Genomic DNA, 19,072 nt, shown 5'->3' with positions numbered 1-19,072 from the left:
AGAATAGCTACAAGGCTGGACTTCCTCGCTTTATGAATGTATTAAGAATTGTCAGCTAACTTTGAAGCGGTGCTCGTCCTGGTAAGTAACACACTAAAAGTTAAATAGTCCGGAGGACATTTAAACTTCGATTTTACACATTTATTCCTCTTTTATTAAGGGAGGATTCCCCAAAGTTACAAGCAAGCTGTGTGGAAACCTGACAGCTACAGCAGCATGGCTGCTCTGTCACTGACCTGTGGGACTAAACGCCACCTGAGACCACAGAGCATAAGGGCACTTCTTCAGAAGACCGTCTGTGTTGGTCCCAACCAAGACACCAGACACTGCAGCTCTGGGAAGCAGCACAAGAGGAGGGTGGTGATCACTGGCATCGGGTTAGTGTGTCCTCTGGGCACTGGGACTGCACTACCTTGGGACCGCCTCATCCAAGGCCACAGTGGGATAGTTGCTCTTCACTCAGAGGAGTACGCGTCTGTTCCCTGTAAAGTGGCGGCACTGGTGCCCAGAGGAAATGACCAGGGCCAGTTTAACGAGGAGATGTTTGCCTCTCGTGGGGAGATCAGCAGCATGGCTCCGGCCACAGTGATGGCCCTTGGAGCTGCTCAGTTGGCCCTGGAGGACGCAGGTTGGCACCCCAAAACCACGGAGGAGCAAGTCAACACCGGGGTGGCTGTTGGCATGGGCATGGTGTCGTTGGAGGAAATCGCTCGCACCTCCCTCGCCTTCCGAGAAAAGGGCTACAAAAAAGTCAGCCCCTTCTTCGTGCCTCGCATCCTCGTCAACATGGCTGCGGGCCACATAAGCATCAGACACAAGCTGAAGGGTCCCAACCACGCGGTGTCCACGGCGTGCACCACGGGCGCACACGCCGTCGGCGACGCCGCCAGGTTCATCGCCCACGGGGATGCGGAGGCGATGGTCACTGGGGGGACGGAATCCTGCGTGGGGCCCCTGTCGGTCGCCGGCTTCGCCAGGGCCCGCGCCCTCGCCACCAAGTGGAACGACGACCCCGCGCGGGCGTCGAGGCCCTTTCACCCCGAGCGAGAGGGCTTCGTGATGGGCGAGGGAGCGGCGGTGCTCCTCCTGGAGGAGATGGGCCACGCGGTGGGAAGAGGAGCCAGGATCTACGCAGAGATCCTGGGTTACGGACTCTCCGGCGACGCCAGCCACATCACTGCACCCACTGCAGATGGAGATGGTGCCTTCAGGTGACTCTTTGTAGTTTGTTACCTTCGCATTGAAAATGCGGAAGGTTATGTTTTGATCGCCATTTATTTATTTAATTATTTATTTATTTGTATGCGTGTTCCTCGCATAACAAAAACGAGTTTTAAACCGAATCGCATGAAATTTGGTGGGATGATTGGTTATTATCCGGGGACCATTTGATTAGATTTTGGGATCAATCGGGTCAAAGGTCAAGGTCATGGAAAGGTAAAAATATTCTTATTACCATAGCACGGTCAATTTATATCCAATTGGCATGCAACTAATGCCAACATGTTCATAATGCAATGCCCAATCTACCGAGTGCCCTTTCTAGTTTAGTTTAGTTCAAGCATGCAAGAGACAACCGCTTGTGCTTGTGTTTCATATATTTAATTGTAGTATACCACCAAACTAGTGTAACTTCTTTAAGCAGTGGTTCCCACCGTGGGGATCGGTAGTGGTCACACGGGGAAAAAACACTCTACTTTTTTTGTGTGATTTCTCCAATACTTGCTGCTCGCTCTTTTGTCATTTAAGTTTTTGTTTATTATGTGTGACGTTTGTACACAACAGAAAAATGCAGATTGTACAAATGTCTTTTTTATTGGACACAGTCAAATTTGAGAGAAGAGCGAAGAAGCCCGAAAAAAAGCCACAGTGGACGGCTATTTAAATAATAAAAAAATTAGGAACCTGGCAATCATCTATAGTACCCCGAGAGATATTTCACTCTAAATGTATCTCACAAAAACATACCAGAGGAACTGCACACTAAAGTGATGCCTTTCTCATTTCACATAGTCATTTCATTCACAGCTTTATTTAAATATAGTAGCCCCGATTGCTGAGATCTGGGAGGAGAGGAAACGATGCTGAAAGAAACACAAGCAGAAAGGTTATAAATAAATCCTCAGGTTAGTCTGACTTATGTGGAAGAGAAAGTGAATGTTAAAATCATTTTTAGAACTGTGTTTGAAACAAACATTTTAATAATAATTGTATATAAACATTTTATTTGTACAGTGCTTTAAAAGGTTCTCAAGGCAAAAATTGAAATGATAGAAGAAGAAAATAAACAAGAAGCATACTTAACGAACATCTCTAAATTAAGCAGATTTAAATGAGTTGTAAGCGCCGTTTTGAAAGTAGTGAGTGACGCAGGAGGTCTGAGGTGCAGAGGGAGAGAGTTGACCCCGTGACCCCTGTGTCTCTACAGATGCATGTCCGCAGCCCTCAGAGATGCCGGCGTCTCACCGGCGGCGGTGACGTACGTGAACGCTCACGCCACGTCGACGCCTTTGGGCGACGCGGCCGAAAACGCCGCCGTCAAGAGGCTCTTCCGGCAAACGGCGGAGAACCTGGCTGTCTCTTCCACCAAGGGAGCGACCGGACATCTGCTGGGGGCCGCGGGGGCCCTGGAGGCCGCGTTCACCGCGTTGGCCTGTTACCACGGGGTCCTGCCCCCGACTCTCAACCTGGACCGGACCGAGCCGGACTTCGACCTGAACTACGTGCCCCTCGCGGCGCAGCCGTGGCACGTTCAGGGCCGCAGGGTCGCCCTCACAAACTCATTCGGATTCGGCGGCACCAACGCCTCGCTGTGCCTCGGCAGCGTCTGATGACACACTTCACGCGTGTTCTTAGCAGACTTACAGATGTGGTGTGTGTTATAAATTATTAAAGGAATAGTTTTAAGAAATGCTCTTTGTAATTTCCTCAAGTTGAAGATGACCCCGACAACAGTCAAACACTATCCAATTATATCGAGCAAAGGAGAAAATCTTGAACGAGAGATCTTTTGTGGATTTAGCTGGAAACTGCTTCTCTAATTATTTAGTTTTTCAGAATAGAAATAGTTGCTCATTTCCGGTCCGGGAATACTCGCTTAATTGTTTTATAACGCCACAATCCAAGAAGGTTGATAATCACTGGCTTAATATTTTATATCCCCAACGGATGTCATATTTTATGTCTCTTTCATGTATAATCTTAATCTGAAAAGTGACTACTAGTACTAATTATAGCTGTCGAAGATATGTGGTGAAGTAAAAAGTAAATTATTTCCCAGTGGAGTAGAATAAGCCTGTATAACAAACAAAAGTACCTCATAATATCACTTATGTATAGTTTAATGATATCACTTATGTATAGTATAATAATATCACTTATGTGTAGTATAATAATATCACTTCTGTATAGTATAATAATTTCACTTCCATAAGTATGATCCAGTCCTAACAGTTTCGTTAAATTCTGTTCAAAATGAGCATTTCACCACTGGACCTAGAATAAAGACTTCACTCAGCAGATGCTCCCTTTATTCCAGCAGGTGGCGTCGTTTCACAGCAAGTCATGTATGTTGCGTTCAAGTACATTTGGAAAACATCCATCGTTTTAGACACTTCAGTGCAACAGATAAATAAACATCGCCGCCACAAGCAGGCGGACTGGCTGAGGTGCTCGACCTTTATATAATAAAGAATTTTGAAGAGAGGCACAGAAGACTTTTTAGATCCATCAGAGTAGATTGAGAGGAAATAATAGAAGAGGTTGATATTAATATTGAGAAGATACTATACGATAATTGCCTCGTTAGCTTCCTATAGGCAACCTGTGTTTTCTTGAAACCGGAACTCAGACGCCTCGAAATTTAGGCTGTGTCTACTACCGCGCACTTGAGCACTTCGAGCACTGACTTTCAGTGTTCGAAGTGCGCCACTGAAAAAACCAGCAGAATTCAGTGCACTGAAAGTACCCGGATGGTGCACTGCAAACGGGCAAAAAATGTAGTGTAAAACGATGGACACTACTCGCCCTCAACGGCCGCCATCTTGGCGACGTAGCGGAAGAGGAGGAGCCATTTCGCCAGCTTTTCATTTTATTTCTAAAACAATGGCGAACAGCACAAGCAGTAGACCACGAAGCTACAGACTGTAAATGTAAGTATCAGCGGTAATTACACATTGTACTGGTATTACAATGTACTACTAACATGCCATTCTCAGATTAGTGAGCATACCTAGGTAGCATTAGATGCCATTGAATCTACATGGCAGTTATGATAAACTAGCTGGCTAATCCACCACCTGGTCCTCTCGCCAGTCCGACGAAGGTGCACTTTTATCGGACACTTTTCGCTTGACGAGCGGGGCAGGTGGCGGGCTCCAGCGGCAAGTCCGACGACAGATAGCTATGTCAGTCATCGGACAGTGTTAAACAACGGCTGTTCTCTTAACCAATCGAAATAGCAATTTTAATAATGGATTAACAATGGATATGCTCAGTTTAATAACGGGTTAACATGACACCGCGAACGTTTGCACACACGCCGCCCGATAATTAATACCGTTACTATAGCTATCTAAGCTTGTCCTTCTAGAAATAATTGTAGCTTTCAATCATCGTTGTGTGTTGTTTTTTAAATGTCGTGTATGTATGTATTAATTTAAATGTAATCGTGGTCTGGGACAGAGCACTGAATGGCTATCCTATTTCTGTTTCCTGCCCAGAGACGTTTCCTGGAGGTGCTGGTGCTGGTCCTCTGCTGCCCTCCCGACATCTGCATCTGGCTCCAATGACCTCTGGCACAAACCTCACATCCACCTCCAGGGCCTTTAAGAAGATGGACCGCCATCGCGTCTTCAGTATCCCGAAGGACCTCTCCACAACACACCTTTGACAGGCAGCAGTTGTAGCGTGCTTGGAGGTGGTTGTGGACAGGCTGCCTGAAGGGGGTCATGAGGCAGATGGGTTGGGACAGGCAGGGGGAGCCACCATCCCCAAGGATACAGTATCCTGGTGGAGGGTATGACTGCTCATAGTAGATGGGGCTGTTATTCAGGACCCTGGCATCATGCTCTGAGCCCGGGGCCTGTCGAAGGCCCTGGCCACCACCCGATAGGAGGTGGCGCTGGCAAGCCAAAAAATAAAAACTAGACGGGAGATCTCGGGGCCCCAACCGTGGTCAGTCAGTGCCCAGCACAGCCATGAGGGCGTTGAATGACTCTCGGTGAGCCTGAAGTCCACCCTCATGTCACTGTGGCCATCACAATACAACGCCAGCAGTGGCATTGCAACATTGATACGGCAGCGCCGCCTGGGACTGGGTGGCTGCTGTAGAGTGTGGGGAGGGGAAGGGAAGATTATATTAATATGTAAGTCATTTTATCAATAAAATGTTGTCATTGAGGTTTTGAAGTCTTTTATTGCGTTTTCTGATTTATATTAGAATTGATGCATGTTTGTAACAATAATTAATATGCCTGTGTGTTCAATTGCTAATTGATTCCTGTATCAGGGTAAACTTCACTACAACAGAGATGTGTATAAAAGTACAGTCAGTCAAAGTAGGCCTATTACTGTGAATTCAAGCAGATGATGCCTATCATTTCAGTGGATAATTCTTAAAACTAATTGGAATCTAGGGACAAACATGTACAGATTTGTCATGTTTTATTTCCATATGGTGTGTATGTGGATTGCAAAGAAGAAGGCTACTTCTGACAAAGATAATTGAGAATTTAGCATACCTAGCGAGGAGAATTTAATTGCAACTACTACATGAAGCTATGCTGTGAAGGTAAGGCAAAATCACACTGAATTGCAGTGCACTGCATTGCAGTGTACTTCGTTAAGTGCGCGGTAATAGACACAGCCTTAGACAACTTGTTGACGTTAGTAAATAAGTGATGCTGGAAGAAGCCTTAATTCTTCATTTAAATACTTGAACACACTTAAATACACATACTTTTTCATTTAAATACACTTGAACACTCTTAAATACACATACCTTTTCATTTAAATACACTTGAACACACTTAAATACACACTTTTATTCAAATACACTTAAATACACATAATTCTTCACCTTAAATACACAATTATTCACCTTAAATACACTTACACTTCTGAAACCTGCCCGTCTGTGCACTTTACTCATACTTATATTTATATTTTTAATTATCGCACTGTGTTTATTGTTTATTATTGTTTATGTCATTGTCTATTGTTGCACCACCCGCCATGACACATTCCTTGTATATGTAAATAGACATGGCAATAAAACATGTCTCATTCTGATTCTATAATTAGATGCTCATTCTCCACTATTTATTACACGATTCATAAACAATTAACCCAGTGCTGTTGTTTACTACCCACATATCTTCATACCAACTCTTCCTCATCCATTCACCATTAAGAGTAGAGGAGAGCCTGCTTTTAGGATTATTGTTAGTGGGCATGATATTAAACATAACTCAAGCCTCATTAGTGGCTCCAGGCCATAAAAGATGTTTTTATTGTTCTCGAGTTTTGACGTTTTTGTAAATACATGCATTTTATTTAACGTATTTATTTTGAGCCCAAGCATTTAGTGTTTTTGGGGGTCTTGTCTGTGCACAGGGGCCCATTGGGTCACAATCTGCCCGTGATTATGTCAGTTGATATTACCCAAAGTTATAATTAATCAAAGTAACTCAGACTCCGCCCCTTCTGCACTTCGCCCAGTCCTTCCCTCTGGGGACTGTCGATGTTCTAATTCAATCTTTCTTGCGTATGAGATGAGATGTTGGGGGTTGATGGGGGTGCTTGAAAAAACAGTAGATTCATTATCTGGGTACCATGAATGTCCACAGACAAAAATAAATAAACAGAGTGATGGGAACAAGTGTGTTTTGAGCCTGGGACTTCTTGCTACAGTAAAGGTCAAAGGGTCATCACATCGTCATGATCATCATTTTTTTGGATCAGATTTTTGAAATTTCCCCACTGTGGGACGAATAGAGGAATATCATATATCATATCATCAGGAATATCCATCCGGACATTATCAGGAAATATTCTGATTTGAACAAATCCAAATAACTAAAACCAGCATTTTAATATCCTGCAGCCATGGGATGAAATACACATGTTGGAGAGTAGCAATAATGTCATGGATTTATTCCTTCATATTGTAGCGACCCTGTGAAGTGGCTGTCAATCAGTGTGGCACCGTGCGTGCTGGTCGAGGGGGCGTGCCTGTGATTGGCGGAGTAGAGGGGAGGCGGGGTTAACCTGTTGGAAAACGGGAAGTTAAGGTTGGTTGACGGAGAACTGTGGTTGTTGACGTTGGAGCTGCGGAGCTGAGAGAAGCACGCTGTCGGTGGATGCCCAATAAAGAAGGAGTAAGAACGTTGTCCCGTCTCCGTGTCATCAGTCCATAACGTCCGAGACGTTACATTGGTGTCAGAAGTGATTTCGGACTAACAAGATCGATAAATCCGGTGGAGAGCTAACCTAGCGTGGAGAGAGCTAGCCGGTTAGCCGACTGTTTGCCATGGATCGTGTCGGCGGGACGAAGGTAAAGAGAGAAGATAGAGACATGGAGGAGGAGGGAGCTTGCGGATGGTCAGAGGACATCGCCAGAGAGTTCACGGGAGCTACAAGGGAGGCGAGGCATCGCCTGAGCGAGTCTGCAGCGAAGATGGCCAGAGACGCGGGTTTGAGTCCCGCAGCAACTTTTCGCGCCGTTTCTCCGCAGAATGTAGCGATACCGGAAGAGGGTTGCGGCCAACACTCAGTTGCAATGCCGACGGTAAAAACGCCGAAATACTCTGGTAAGGCGGCCTGGGAAGCCTTCCTTGCCCAATTTGAACTTCTATCACATGCTGGGCGATGGTCCACGGAGACTAAAGCACTGCAGCTGGCGTTGTGTCTCACTGACGATGCGCTGTCCTGCCTCCTACTGCTGAGCCCGGAGGACAGGCGGAGTTATCAAGCGCTGGTGGGGGCCCTGCAGAGGCGGTTTAGATAGATAGATAGATAGATAGATATATACTTTATTAATCCCCAAGGGGAAATTTGTCGTGACAATGTTTACAGCCGGAGCTCCTGCGAAATGAGCTAAATAACCGCTGCAGAAAACCTGGGGAGCCGCTGCGGGTGTTAGCCAATGACATTGAATGCTTATCACGGAGGGCCTATGTACACATGCCCCCCGGAGTACAAAGCGAGCTGGCACGGGACCAGTTCATCAGAGCAATCTCCCCCAATGAGTTGCGTGTCCAAGTGCAACTACAACACCCACAGTCGTTGCAGTCGGCCTTGGAGATGGCCGTGGAGAGAGAGAATGTGTGGGGTGTAGTGGCTGAACGCGGTCAAAGAGAGGGTCCACCTGCCGTACGGTCTGCAATGCCGAGTCACTCAGAGGGAGAGAGACCGGCATGGGTGACGGAACTGATTAGAGCTGTGTCTCTACAACCAGCACACCGACCACGCCCCGGCCCCAGGCTCTGCTGGGGGTGCGGTCAGCCAGGGCACTTAGCCAGGGAGTGCCCCAAGTCAAGCGGGTCTCAGGGAAACGGTTCAGGGCTCGCATAGAGGAGGATATGTGGACCCCGACCCCAACTCCAAAACCCTATCCTCAAGTCTCGACAGCAGGAGCCCAACAGTGCACCTGGGGGCACCAGACTCCACGTCCCCCAGAAGCAGACGTCGACTCAGAACTGGAGCCTGTTGTGGCAGTGGGACGTACTGGTAAGGGAGACTCGTGCTATGTCCCCATCACTGTGGAAGGAGTGCCCTGCTTGGCGCTATTGGACACAGGGTCAACGGTAACCCTGGTTAGACCAGACATGGTCCCAGGCTGGATTCGTTTCGACGACACCACTGTTCGACTGCGCACTGTCACCGGAGAGCTGGCACCCATGAAAGGCAGAGGTCTACTGACCATATCGGTGGGGGGAGCGACGGTCTGTCATCAGGTGTGGATAGCGGCCGTACAGGACCCATGTATTTTGGGTGTGGACATTTTGAGGGCCACAGGCTGCCAGTTAGACCTGCAACAGTGAGTTTCCAAGGAGGGCCTGCTATCGCGATGATCCCCAGTCTCACCCCCGCACTGCCTCCCTCCGGACCTCCCGCACCATCAGCGAGTACCGTAGAGACTGTAGACAGCAACCCAGGCCCCCTCACTGTCTCCCCTGGAGCACCCCTCGCTTCAGCTGACCACACTATGAGCTTCACAACTACGCCCCTGTCCGGGTTGGTCCAGAAGGAGGAGGAGGTGGATGGGACGCTGATTGCGGTGAGGGAGGTGTGGAGCAAGAACTGTGGCGACCTACACCCTCAGCAGCAGGAGCAGTTGTGGCAGCTTCTGCTAGAGTTCCGAGGCAGTTTCGCAAAGAGTGAAGATGAGGTAGGTCAAACTCATCTAGTGCAGCATGAGATTGACACAGGGGACGCACGTCCTATCAAGTGCCGCCCACGCCGCCTCCCGCTGGCCCGTCAACAGGCATGTGACGAAGCGGTCGAGAGCATGCTGCAGGCGGGTGTCATCGAGCCTTCCGACAGCCCCTGGGCAGCAGCCGTTGTCATGGTTCCAAAAAAGATACGTGGCTGGCGACTCTGCGCTGACTACAGGCCTGTAAATGGGGTAACCAGGAAAGATTCATACCCACTGCCCCGCATTGATGAGTCTTTGGACCTGGTCTCTGGGTCCTCCTGGTTCTCTTCTTTGGACCTCCGCAGTGGATACTACCAGGTGCCTCTCGCCCCGGAGGCCCGGCCAAAGACTGCGTTTTGCACTGGACGGTGACTGTGGCAGTTCAAGGTCCTCAGTTTTGGACTGTGTAATGCTCCTGCCACCTTCGTCAGGTTGATGGACAAGGTATTGGAAGGAATTCCACGTCAACAGTGCCTGGTTTACCTGGACGACATCCTGGTTCACGGAAACTCGTTCGAGCAAGCCCTGGCATCATTGCGGTTGGTGCTGGAAAAAATCAGAGCGGCAGGCCTAAAGCTACACCCAGAAAAGTGCCACTTCATGCAGAGAGGTTTCCTTCTTGGGACATCGGATAGGCGGGGAGGGCATTGGCACAATGCAGGAGAAGGTGCAGGCAGTCGCCGACTGGCCCACCCCACCAACCAAAAACAGTTGAAGAGTTTTTTGGGCCTGGCCTCGTACTACAGGAGGTTTGTACGAGGGTTTGCGTGTACTGCTGCGCCCCTGTTTCAATTGTTGCAGAAGGACAGCAACTTTGCCTGGACAGAGCAGTGCCAAACGGCGTTCAGCAGCCTTCGGCAAGCCCTGATTGAGGCGCCGGTGCTAGCCCAGCCGACCCTAGCCTACCTTTCACGCTGGACACGGACGCGAGCGGATCAGGCGTCGGGGGAGTACTTTCTCAGGCAAGACCCGAAGGAGAGAGAGTGGTGGGGTACTTCAGCCGGGCGTTCAGCAAGGCTGAGCGGCGCTACTGCGTTACCCGCAGAGAGCTCTTGGCAGTGGTGTTGTCAATCAGGCACTTCAAGTACTATCTGTGTGGCCAGACATTCACTGTGAGGACGGACCACTCTGCTCTGCAGTGGCTCATGACCTTCAAGGAGCCGGAGGGACAGGTGGCCAGGTGGTTGGAGCAGCTGCAGGCTTTTGACTTCATCGTGGAGCACCGGGCTGGGACGCGCCACACGAATGCCGACGCGCTCTCCCGAAGGCCATGTGCCGCAGGCGAGTGCCGCTACTGCGAGCGGAGAGAGACTCGTGAGAAGGAACTGCGTGAAGAGGAAGGAGACTGTGCTGCAGTTCGTCGGTTGGAGGAGTTTGTATGCCGAGAGCTGCAGACGGTGGACTTGGCAGAGTGGAAACAACACCAAGAACAGGATGCAGACCTACAGCCGGCACTACGGTGGTTGGAGGCACAGCGGAGGCCACCGTGGGAAGAGGTGGCCGTGTTCTCCAAAGCAACCAAAGGTCTGTGGTCTCAGTTCGGGTCTCTGCGCCTGTCTCAGGGCGTGCTGCAGCGGGCATGGAAGGAGCCAGCAACGGGAGAGGAAAAGTGGCAGATGGTGGTCCCCAAGGACTTACGGGATGCGGTGCTTGAAGCCATGCATGGAGCTGCAGGTTCTGGACATTTTGGGGTTTCTAAAACACTGCGGCGTCTCCGGAAGGGCTTCTACTGGGGCCAGTGCAGGAGGGACGTGGAAGACTTTTGCCGCCGTTGTGACCCCTGTATGGCACGGAAAGGTCCCCCAGGTCGCTCTCACGCTCCACTTCAGCAGTTTCCAGTTGGGGCACCGATGGAAAGGGTGGCCGTGGATGTGGTGGGTCCGCTGCCGTGCTCAGATGGAGGAAATCGGTATGTTCTCACCGCCATAGACTACTTCACAAAATGGCCAGAGGCGTATGCTATCCCAGACCAGGAGGCAGAGACGGTCGTAGAAGCCCTGGTTGGAGGCATGTTCAGCCGGTTCGGAGTACCGGAGACTATTCACAGTGACCAAGGGAGGAACTTTGAGTCGCGGGTGTTTGCTGCCATGTGCGAACACCTGGGCATGCACAAGACACGCACCTCCCCCCTGCATCCACAGAGTGACGGGTTGGTGGAAAGATTCCATCGCACCATGGGCCAGCAGCTTGCCATCCTCACTTCGCAACACCAGCGCGATTGGGACAAGCATTTGCCTTTGGTGCTCATGGCATGTCGCTCTGCAGTTCAAGAGACCTCATCCTGTACACCTGCGCTGCTCATGCTGGGGAGAGAACTCCGCACCCCAGCAGAATTGGCTTTTGGACGGCCCCCTGATTCCCCAGACACCCCCCCAGGGCCTGAGTACGCCAGGAGACTGCAGGACCGCCTTGAAGCGGCCCATGCTTTTGCTCGAAAACAGCAACTGAGTGCAGGTGTGAGACAAAAACGCAACTACGACGTGAGAGAAAAAGGAAGGCACTTTCAGGCTGGAGAACTGGTTTGGGTCTACAACCCTGTACGTAAGAAGGGCCGGTGCCCAAAACTCGACAGTCAATGGGTCGGTCCATGCAGAGTGTTGGAGAGGGTGGGAGAGGTCGTTTACAGGCTACAGCTACCTCCTAAGGGAAGGAGAGTGGTGCTTCATAGGGACCGACTCGCCCCGTACAGAGGGGTTGCTTCGCCAATGGCATCAGTGGCACGGGGAACCCCTCCTCAGCCTCCCCTCCCTGCTCACTCCCTGGCCAGCGCTCCGGGTTTGACGGCCCCCTCCGACCCCACTGGTCCAGTCGACACAGTCCCACAAGCGGCTCGGCCGCGAAGACAGAGAAGGCCCCGGGCCGGTTCAGAGACTTTGTGGTTTCTTAGGGGAGGAGAAATAAGTTAAAGTGAGACCGTAGGTTCCAGAAAGGGCAAGAATGCACCCTGGTCTCACTGGAAGTGATGGTAGTCCACCCTGATCTTCTTTAAAGAAGAAAAAGGAAAGTTCTTATTGTTTTCCCATTATTTTGGAGATGTATTGTTGCTAATGTTGTTCCTGCTGTTGCTTATGTTCCTCCTGTTACTAATGTTCCTGCTGTTGCTTATGGTGTTCCTCCTGTTACTAATGTTGTTCCTGCTGTTGCTTATGTTGTTCCTCCTGTTACTAATGTTGTTCCTGCTGTTGCTTATGTTGTTCCTCCTGTTACTAATGTTGTTCCTGCTGTTGTCAATGGTGTTCCTTGGGGGCAAGGAATTTTGTAAGGGGAGGGTAATGTAGCGACCCTGTGAAGTGGCTGTCAAGCAGTGTGGCACCGTGCGTGCTGGTCGAGGGGGCGGGCCTGTGATTGGCGGAGTAGAGGGGAGGCGGGGTTAACCTGTTGGGAAACGGGAAGTTAAGGTTGGTTGACGGAGAACTGTGGTTGTTGACGTTGGAGCTGCGGAGCTGAGAGAAGCACGCTGTCGGTGGATGCCCAATAAAGAAGGAGTAAGAACGTTGTCCCGTCTCCGTGTCATCAGTCCATAACGTCCGAGACGTTACAATATATTAAATATACCTTCACTGCCTCGTGAGTAGTGCACAAAGCAGTTGCCTCCCGATCTGGCCAGCTTGGACATTTCACTTGATGAGTAATATCACCGTCCCGACGGAATTTTAGTAGCATGATATAAAGCCGGAGCCGGATGATGAATCACCGGACTGGGGAATTTCGTTCCAGACCCATTTTTAGAGATTACGTTTTATTAACTCCTCTCGATGTCACATCCAGCTAATGAATGAATCAATTATTCATCAATTTTCTTAATTTAAAATAATCCGACATAGACGAATGAGTCGAAAAAATCTTCTTTTTTTTTTTTTCCGCGCTAGAAAAGGAAAGCCCGGCGTCTTCACGGTGGAATATTTTGGCCTCGGGACTCGTGCATCAATCTCGGTTCCGACTCTGTTTTCTTCGTGCGTGAGTCGGTGGTATTCAACAGCGTGTTCCTCGAACACGCACCATTGATTTGTTTCATCATGGGATACATCATGATCGCTGTACCGTGACACACGCGTTTTTTTAATAACCTTTACACGTAGTCCATGGACACGTGTGTCCAGAAACACGTCGTGTTGCAGCAGCGCCGCGTGATGACGCTTCTCCCCGGAGACTCGGAGTCCCCGTGCCTCGGTACTTCAGGGCCTTCGCCGGGCGGGAACTATCGATCCCCGTTGCTGTAATGATGACTTTCGTTCACGTTATTCCTCCTTTTTTCCCATCTTTTTTTTTTTTATATCCCTGCCTCCTTATTAAGGAGACATCCAAGCTGAATTATGATCGCCATGGCAACAGAGTCAGCATGCATTCCCTTTTGATATCACCCTGTCCCACATGGAGCACAGCTTATCACCAGGTTCTAAAATTAGACCTCTCTCTCTCTCTCTCTCTCTATCTTTCCCTTTGCTCTCTCACCCCCTCTCTTTCCCACTTTCTCTCTCTCTCTCTCTCTCTCTCTCTCCCTCTCCCTCGCTGGATGGCCTTCATTCCTCTGCTGTGGTCACTATTCAGGCCCAATATTTTGCCTTGTGTTAAATTATAAGATGCTGCGATTTTTTTTTAGCCTTTATTGGATTATTTAAATCGCCTCTGGATGTTGCAGTTCGGCTCTTTGTAAACACATTATAGAGCAATTGAGTTTATACTTTTCCTATTAGTTAAAGCAGTGGTTTTCCAAGCTAGGGGTCATCTGAGGGGTCATGAGATGATTAACTTGAACCCGACCAACTGGGCTAATGAATCTGTTCCGATGACTTCATATCGTGTCATCAGTGCTTCTTTTGAACATCAATGTATGTGAGTCAAAAGTAACCAGTTTTTTTTGTGATCAACTTTTTATTGACTTGTCACATGAATTTTTTTTACCGTCTCGTCTCAAAGTGTCTCAGACAAAGACGACTGGATTTTATTTTTAAATGCGGATTAAGAACTGTGCGATGATTTCACTATTATTAATCTGATGGCTCATAATTGAACATTCCCACACATAATATTCACCTCTGGAAGCAAGGCCTTTTGATTATTTATCAAGACACACACACACACACACACAAACACACACAAACACACGCACACACTTTAGATATAGCAATGGAAGGTGCAAAATGCAAATGAAGAGAGGTCTTTATTTGTTTTTTAGCGATTGTTTTTATGGGACCGTGGATCTATATATAGAGCTCATTGTTTCGCTGTTCAGCACGCAACCTTGCTTTTTTTAATTTGCTTGCGGACGTCGAGCCAGAGGGTTTGATCGACAGCTTTCACACCAGCCCCAAAACGAGCTGGGCGAACGGAAGTGAGTTGAGTTTTAACGGCAGCGAAGCCCCGAACACTCACACACTCCGAGCGTCTGGTGTGACATCACCTTCGGCGTCTGAGTGCAGGAGGGTGTGAGGGCTCCGATGCTGAAGAGGCAGCACTTTGTGAAATCACTTCACTTGAAGAGACACCTTTCTGGGAAAGAGTGAGGCGTGAGGCGGGTATATATCCGACCGCGTGTAGTTTATTGAGCTGTAGTATTGTCGTCGTTTTCTAAATATCAGTAACAGTTCAATTCAGTTTATTTGTATAGCCCAATTTCACAAATTACAAATTTGTCTCGGAGTGCTTTACAATCTGTACACATAGACATCCCTGTCCCAAAACCTCACATCGGACCAGGAAAAACTCCCAAATCACCCTTCAGGGGGAAAAAAGGGAAGAAACCTTCAGGAGAGCAACAGAGGAGGATCCCTCTCCAGGATGCACAGGTGTAATAGATGTAATGTGTACAGAAGGACAGATTTAGAGTTAAAATACATTCATTTCTGTTCATATATAAAAAAAATTACATTTAGAAATCACTATCATTGGCTCAAAAAGTGTTTTCGGCACTTAAGTGACTGGACGGACCGTTTTAGCGAATGAAGGTCGGACAAAACCAAGTCAATAAAAACACTCAATTTTAACGAAGCAGAAAACTAAACTTTAAGCAAAATGAACTGAAATACACACAAAGCGAAGAGATCTCCCCCCCAGATCCCCACGTTCTGTGGCAGGTGTTCGGTATCCCCCACAGGCCAGTTGTAGGCACTTAACATTCAGGACATTTACTTGCACTTATAGGTAAGTAAGTAAGTAAGTAATTTATTTTCCATAAGTACATACATAACGTGTACATACTGGCAGACATTAACAGAAAAAAAAATTACGAATGGAGGACCGTCCAAAGACCGAGGTCTGTAGGCTCCTCTGAGATGAGGAGTTGGACGGCCCCTCCCCTAACCCTTTCACCCCCCCCCCCCTCCCCCTACCAACTACTACTACAGGCACACAGACAGTACACACACATATGGATGAAAACATAAAATGTCGTACAAGCAACAACAACATAAAACCAGAATAGGAAAGAAAAGAAAAAAAGAAACAGTCATAGTAAAATATTAATAAAAGACAAATGTGAACTACTGATAACTTAGAAAAAATAACTAAAAATAATATCACAAACATCAAATTATGGATATACATTTTATTTTAAATATTTTTCCTCTATTGTACTGTGCCGCCAGGCTGTATATCAATATTAAGAACTTTCAAAAAGAAGTGAGATGGCGTTTAAGAACCAAATGCCTTGGTGCTGGATGCCGATTTGACCTCGTCCGGAATTTGTCTCCAGAGCTTTGGACCTCGACAGATGAAGCTTTTAAATACAATGTTGACTGTATGATTATTTATGTGTATGCCACCACGCAGCCGCGTGTTGTGGTCGTAGACATTTGTGTTCCTTGTGAACATACATAACAGATTATGTGGCAGATTATTATTCATAAATCTGTACATTAAAATTCCTGTCTGACACAAATGTAGATCTGTAAATCTCAGAATGCCCAATCTCTTAAAAAGCGGCTCAGTGTGTTCATTATTCTTCACGTTGCAGATGATCCGCACAGCCCTTTTTTGTAAAATCTCGAGACATTTGACCTGAGTTTTAGCTGCGGATCCCCAGAGCATATTACAATACAAGAGGGGCGGGTGGACAAGGCTGCGGTACAACAAGCGCAGAGTCTCTGTTGAGAGTATATTTTGTGCGGAGCGCAGGGCAAATGTGCTTCCGACAACTGTCAATATGTTGATGCCAGCGCAGATTGTCGTCAATATAGACACCAAGGAACTTGGTGCACTGGACTTTTTCGACATTAGCCCCGTCAATCTCAAACCTAAAATCTTGATCTAGGAGATTATTTGATTTATTTATTAGCATATAATTAGTTTTCTGTGCATTTAGAGATAACTTGTTCGCTTTGAACCAATCAGATACAATTTGTAGCTCTTCATTTGCAGTTTGATATAAGTTATCGTGGTCCTTCGATGAAATGTAGATAGTTGTGTCGTCAGCAAAGAGGATGCTTTTAACACGTTTTAAGACTTTTGGAAGGTCATTTATGTACAATATAAATAGCAGGGGTCCCAATACAGAACCCTGTGGTACTCGTTATATCATATGATTTTGATTTGAACCCCTTGTATTTCACATATTGTTTTCGACCACGAAGATAACTTTTAAACCACTCAAGTGCCGTACCTCTAATACCATAATGGCTCAGTTTATTTAAAAGTATTGAGTGATCGATTGTGTCAAATGCTTTAGAAAGGTCTAGGAATAATGCCAGTGTTCTCTCCGTGTTCAAGTGCAGTGTATGTGTCAAACAGAAACTCAGTGACCGCGTTCTCAGTCGAGTGCTTTGGTCGAAAACCGTATTGGCTGATAGCAAGTTATGCTTTGCAACAAAGCTGTACAGTCGTTTATGAACGACCTTTTCCAAAATTTTGGAAAAGCTTGGCAACAGAGATATTGGACGATAGTTAGTAAAGTAATGCTTTTCTTTGGCTTTGTAAATGGGGATCACTTCAGCGATCTTCATATCATCAGGAAAAACTCCCTCCGATAATGATTTGTTTACAAGATGTGATAATGGAGTGGCCAACGATTGACCAAGTTGTTTGACTAGATTCATGCTGATACCGTCGTGACCGGCGCTTTTCTTTGGCTTAAAGCTGTTTATTATTTTAAAAATGTCATCCGGGTTGACAGGATTAAGAAACATCGATTGAATTGTGGATGATTGACCAAGATACTCAGCAAACGAGTGATCAGAACATCCAATTTGGTCTGCATATTTCACACCTATGGTAGCGAAATATTCACAGAACCCATCTGCAATCTTTTTCGGGTCAACTTCCTTTTTGCCATTGACATAAAATACATCCGAGATACGAGACTTGTCGTTGGATTTGTTAATGATCGAGTTAATCACTCGCCAAGTCTTCCTTGAGTCGTACTTATATTCATTGAGGAGGTTAGAGTAGTACAATTGTTTTGCGTCTCGTTTGACTTTGTTTAATATATTTCTGTAGGTGAGAAATTTTGCCCGCGCAGGATGACTGTCTGGTTTCCCCAGCTGGAGTTTGAACAGACGATCACGCCTGCGTATTGAGTTCATCAGACCCACCGTCATCCAGGGTTCTCTCATAACGAAATACGAACAGTTCTCGTAGGGGCGTGATGATCCAGTATGCTTATAAATGACCGAGTGACTGCGTTACTTGCTTCGTCTATGGTCATGTTTTGTAGGTCAGACCAGTCAACATTGGACAGAGAATGATTAATATCTTGCAGCTTTTGATCAGTGACAGATCGCGATGTGATAACGAGAGGCTGCTTTTTCTCATTAACCTTATTTCGTTCCCCCATAAGCGTTAGACACGGCAAATGGTCTGAAATATCAGAAAAAATAACAAAGGAGATCAAATTGCAGATGTTCTCCTGGTTAACATAAATGTTGTCGATGAGAGTGGAACTCGATTTAGTTATTCTTGTGGGAATTGTAATCGTAGGCATAATACCACAAGCGAAAAAGGAGTCCAGTAATGTCGAAGTTTGTTGATGGGAATCAACTTTCAAAAGATCGAAGTTTTGATCCGTCCCGATCACAACGTTACCAAAGTTGTTGTACTGGATCTGCGACAGTATAGTATCGTATCGCTCAATAGATTGAGACTGATTAGTGCCTGGGACTCGGTATATCTCGCCAACAAGACATGGCTTTTGCTTGTGGTTTAATTGGACTTCGACAAAAATGGACTCAAACTCTCCCTCGATATTCACACCAATGTCAACTCTATCCTTGGAGATGTATTTCTCAGCAACATATACTGCCACGCCACCTTGTTTAATGTTAGCGCGATTTTTGCAATATAAGTTGTACCCAGGAGCAACTCCTGACTTTGGTCAGTCAGGAACGTTTCACAGAGAAGTATAAAGTCCACATTAATTTTCTGCTGCTCTAGCCTGAATAACAGATTCTTTAGCTGATCGAATTTATCAGCTACACTGTGAATATTTATGTGCAGAGAACAGTAAGAGAAGTCCCGTTTATCCGCGCTACGTTCACAATATCCTCGACTTCAGAATAAAAACATTTTATGTTCTTGTCAAAAACCCTGACATCCACCGACTGGTTTTGGTTCACACAAATCTCAAAGACAGATTGTTCTTCGTCAGTTATGATCATTTTTAAAGATATTAATATATTCTAATTCTAATACTGCAGTGAAAAAAAAAGGATTTGAGTTTGACAG

The 19,072-nt window shown here is 47.0% G+C and overlaps 1 protein-coding gene and 1 long non-coding RNA gene across 3 annotated transcripts; both read left to right on the top strand.

The window, feature by feature from the left end:
- oxsm (3-oxoacyl-ACP synthase, mitochondrial) lies at positions 1 to 3,519 on the top strand. 2 transcript variants are annotated; one of them, XM_056417495.1, is made up of 3 exons: positions 1 to 81; positions 161 to 1,211; positions 2,429 to 3,519. In XM_056417495.1, the coding sequence occupies exons 2-3, from the start codon at positions 217 to 219 to the stop codon at positions 2,829 to 2,831; spliced, it is 1,398 nt and encodes a 465-aa protein (XP_056273470.1). In that variant the 5' UTR covers positions 1 to 81; positions 161 to 216; the 3' UTR covers positions 2,832 to 3,519. The 2 variants fall into 2 exon arrangements, with proteins under 2 accessions (XP_056273470.1, XP_056273478.1); XM_056417503.1 differs by lacking the exon at positions 1 to 81 and having other exon boundaries at positions 92 to 1,211.
- Positions 3,520 to 3,870: 351 nt separating this feature from the next.
- On the top strand, positions 3,871 to 5,400 carry LOC130195127 (uncharacterized). The gene is made up of 2 exons (XR_008832021.1): positions 3,871 to 4,151; positions 4,722 to 5,400. It is a non-coding gene; the product is annotated as an uncharacterized LOC130195127 (long non-coding RNA).
- The last annotated feature ends 13,672 nt before the right edge of the window (positions 5,401 to 19,072 follow it).

Source organism: Pseudoliparis swirei, chromosome 1, assembly GCF_029220125.1.
Source record: "Pseudoliparis swirei isolate HS2019 ecotype Mariana Trench chromosome 1, NWPU_hadal_v1, whole genome shotgun sequence".
Lineage (NCBI taxonomy): Eukaryota > Metazoa > Chordata > Actinopteri > Perciformes > Liparidae > Pseudoliparis > Pseudoliparis swirei.
The sequence above is the reverse complement of the archived record's forward strand: the minus strand, read 5'-3'. Positions and strand labels throughout refer to the sequence as shown.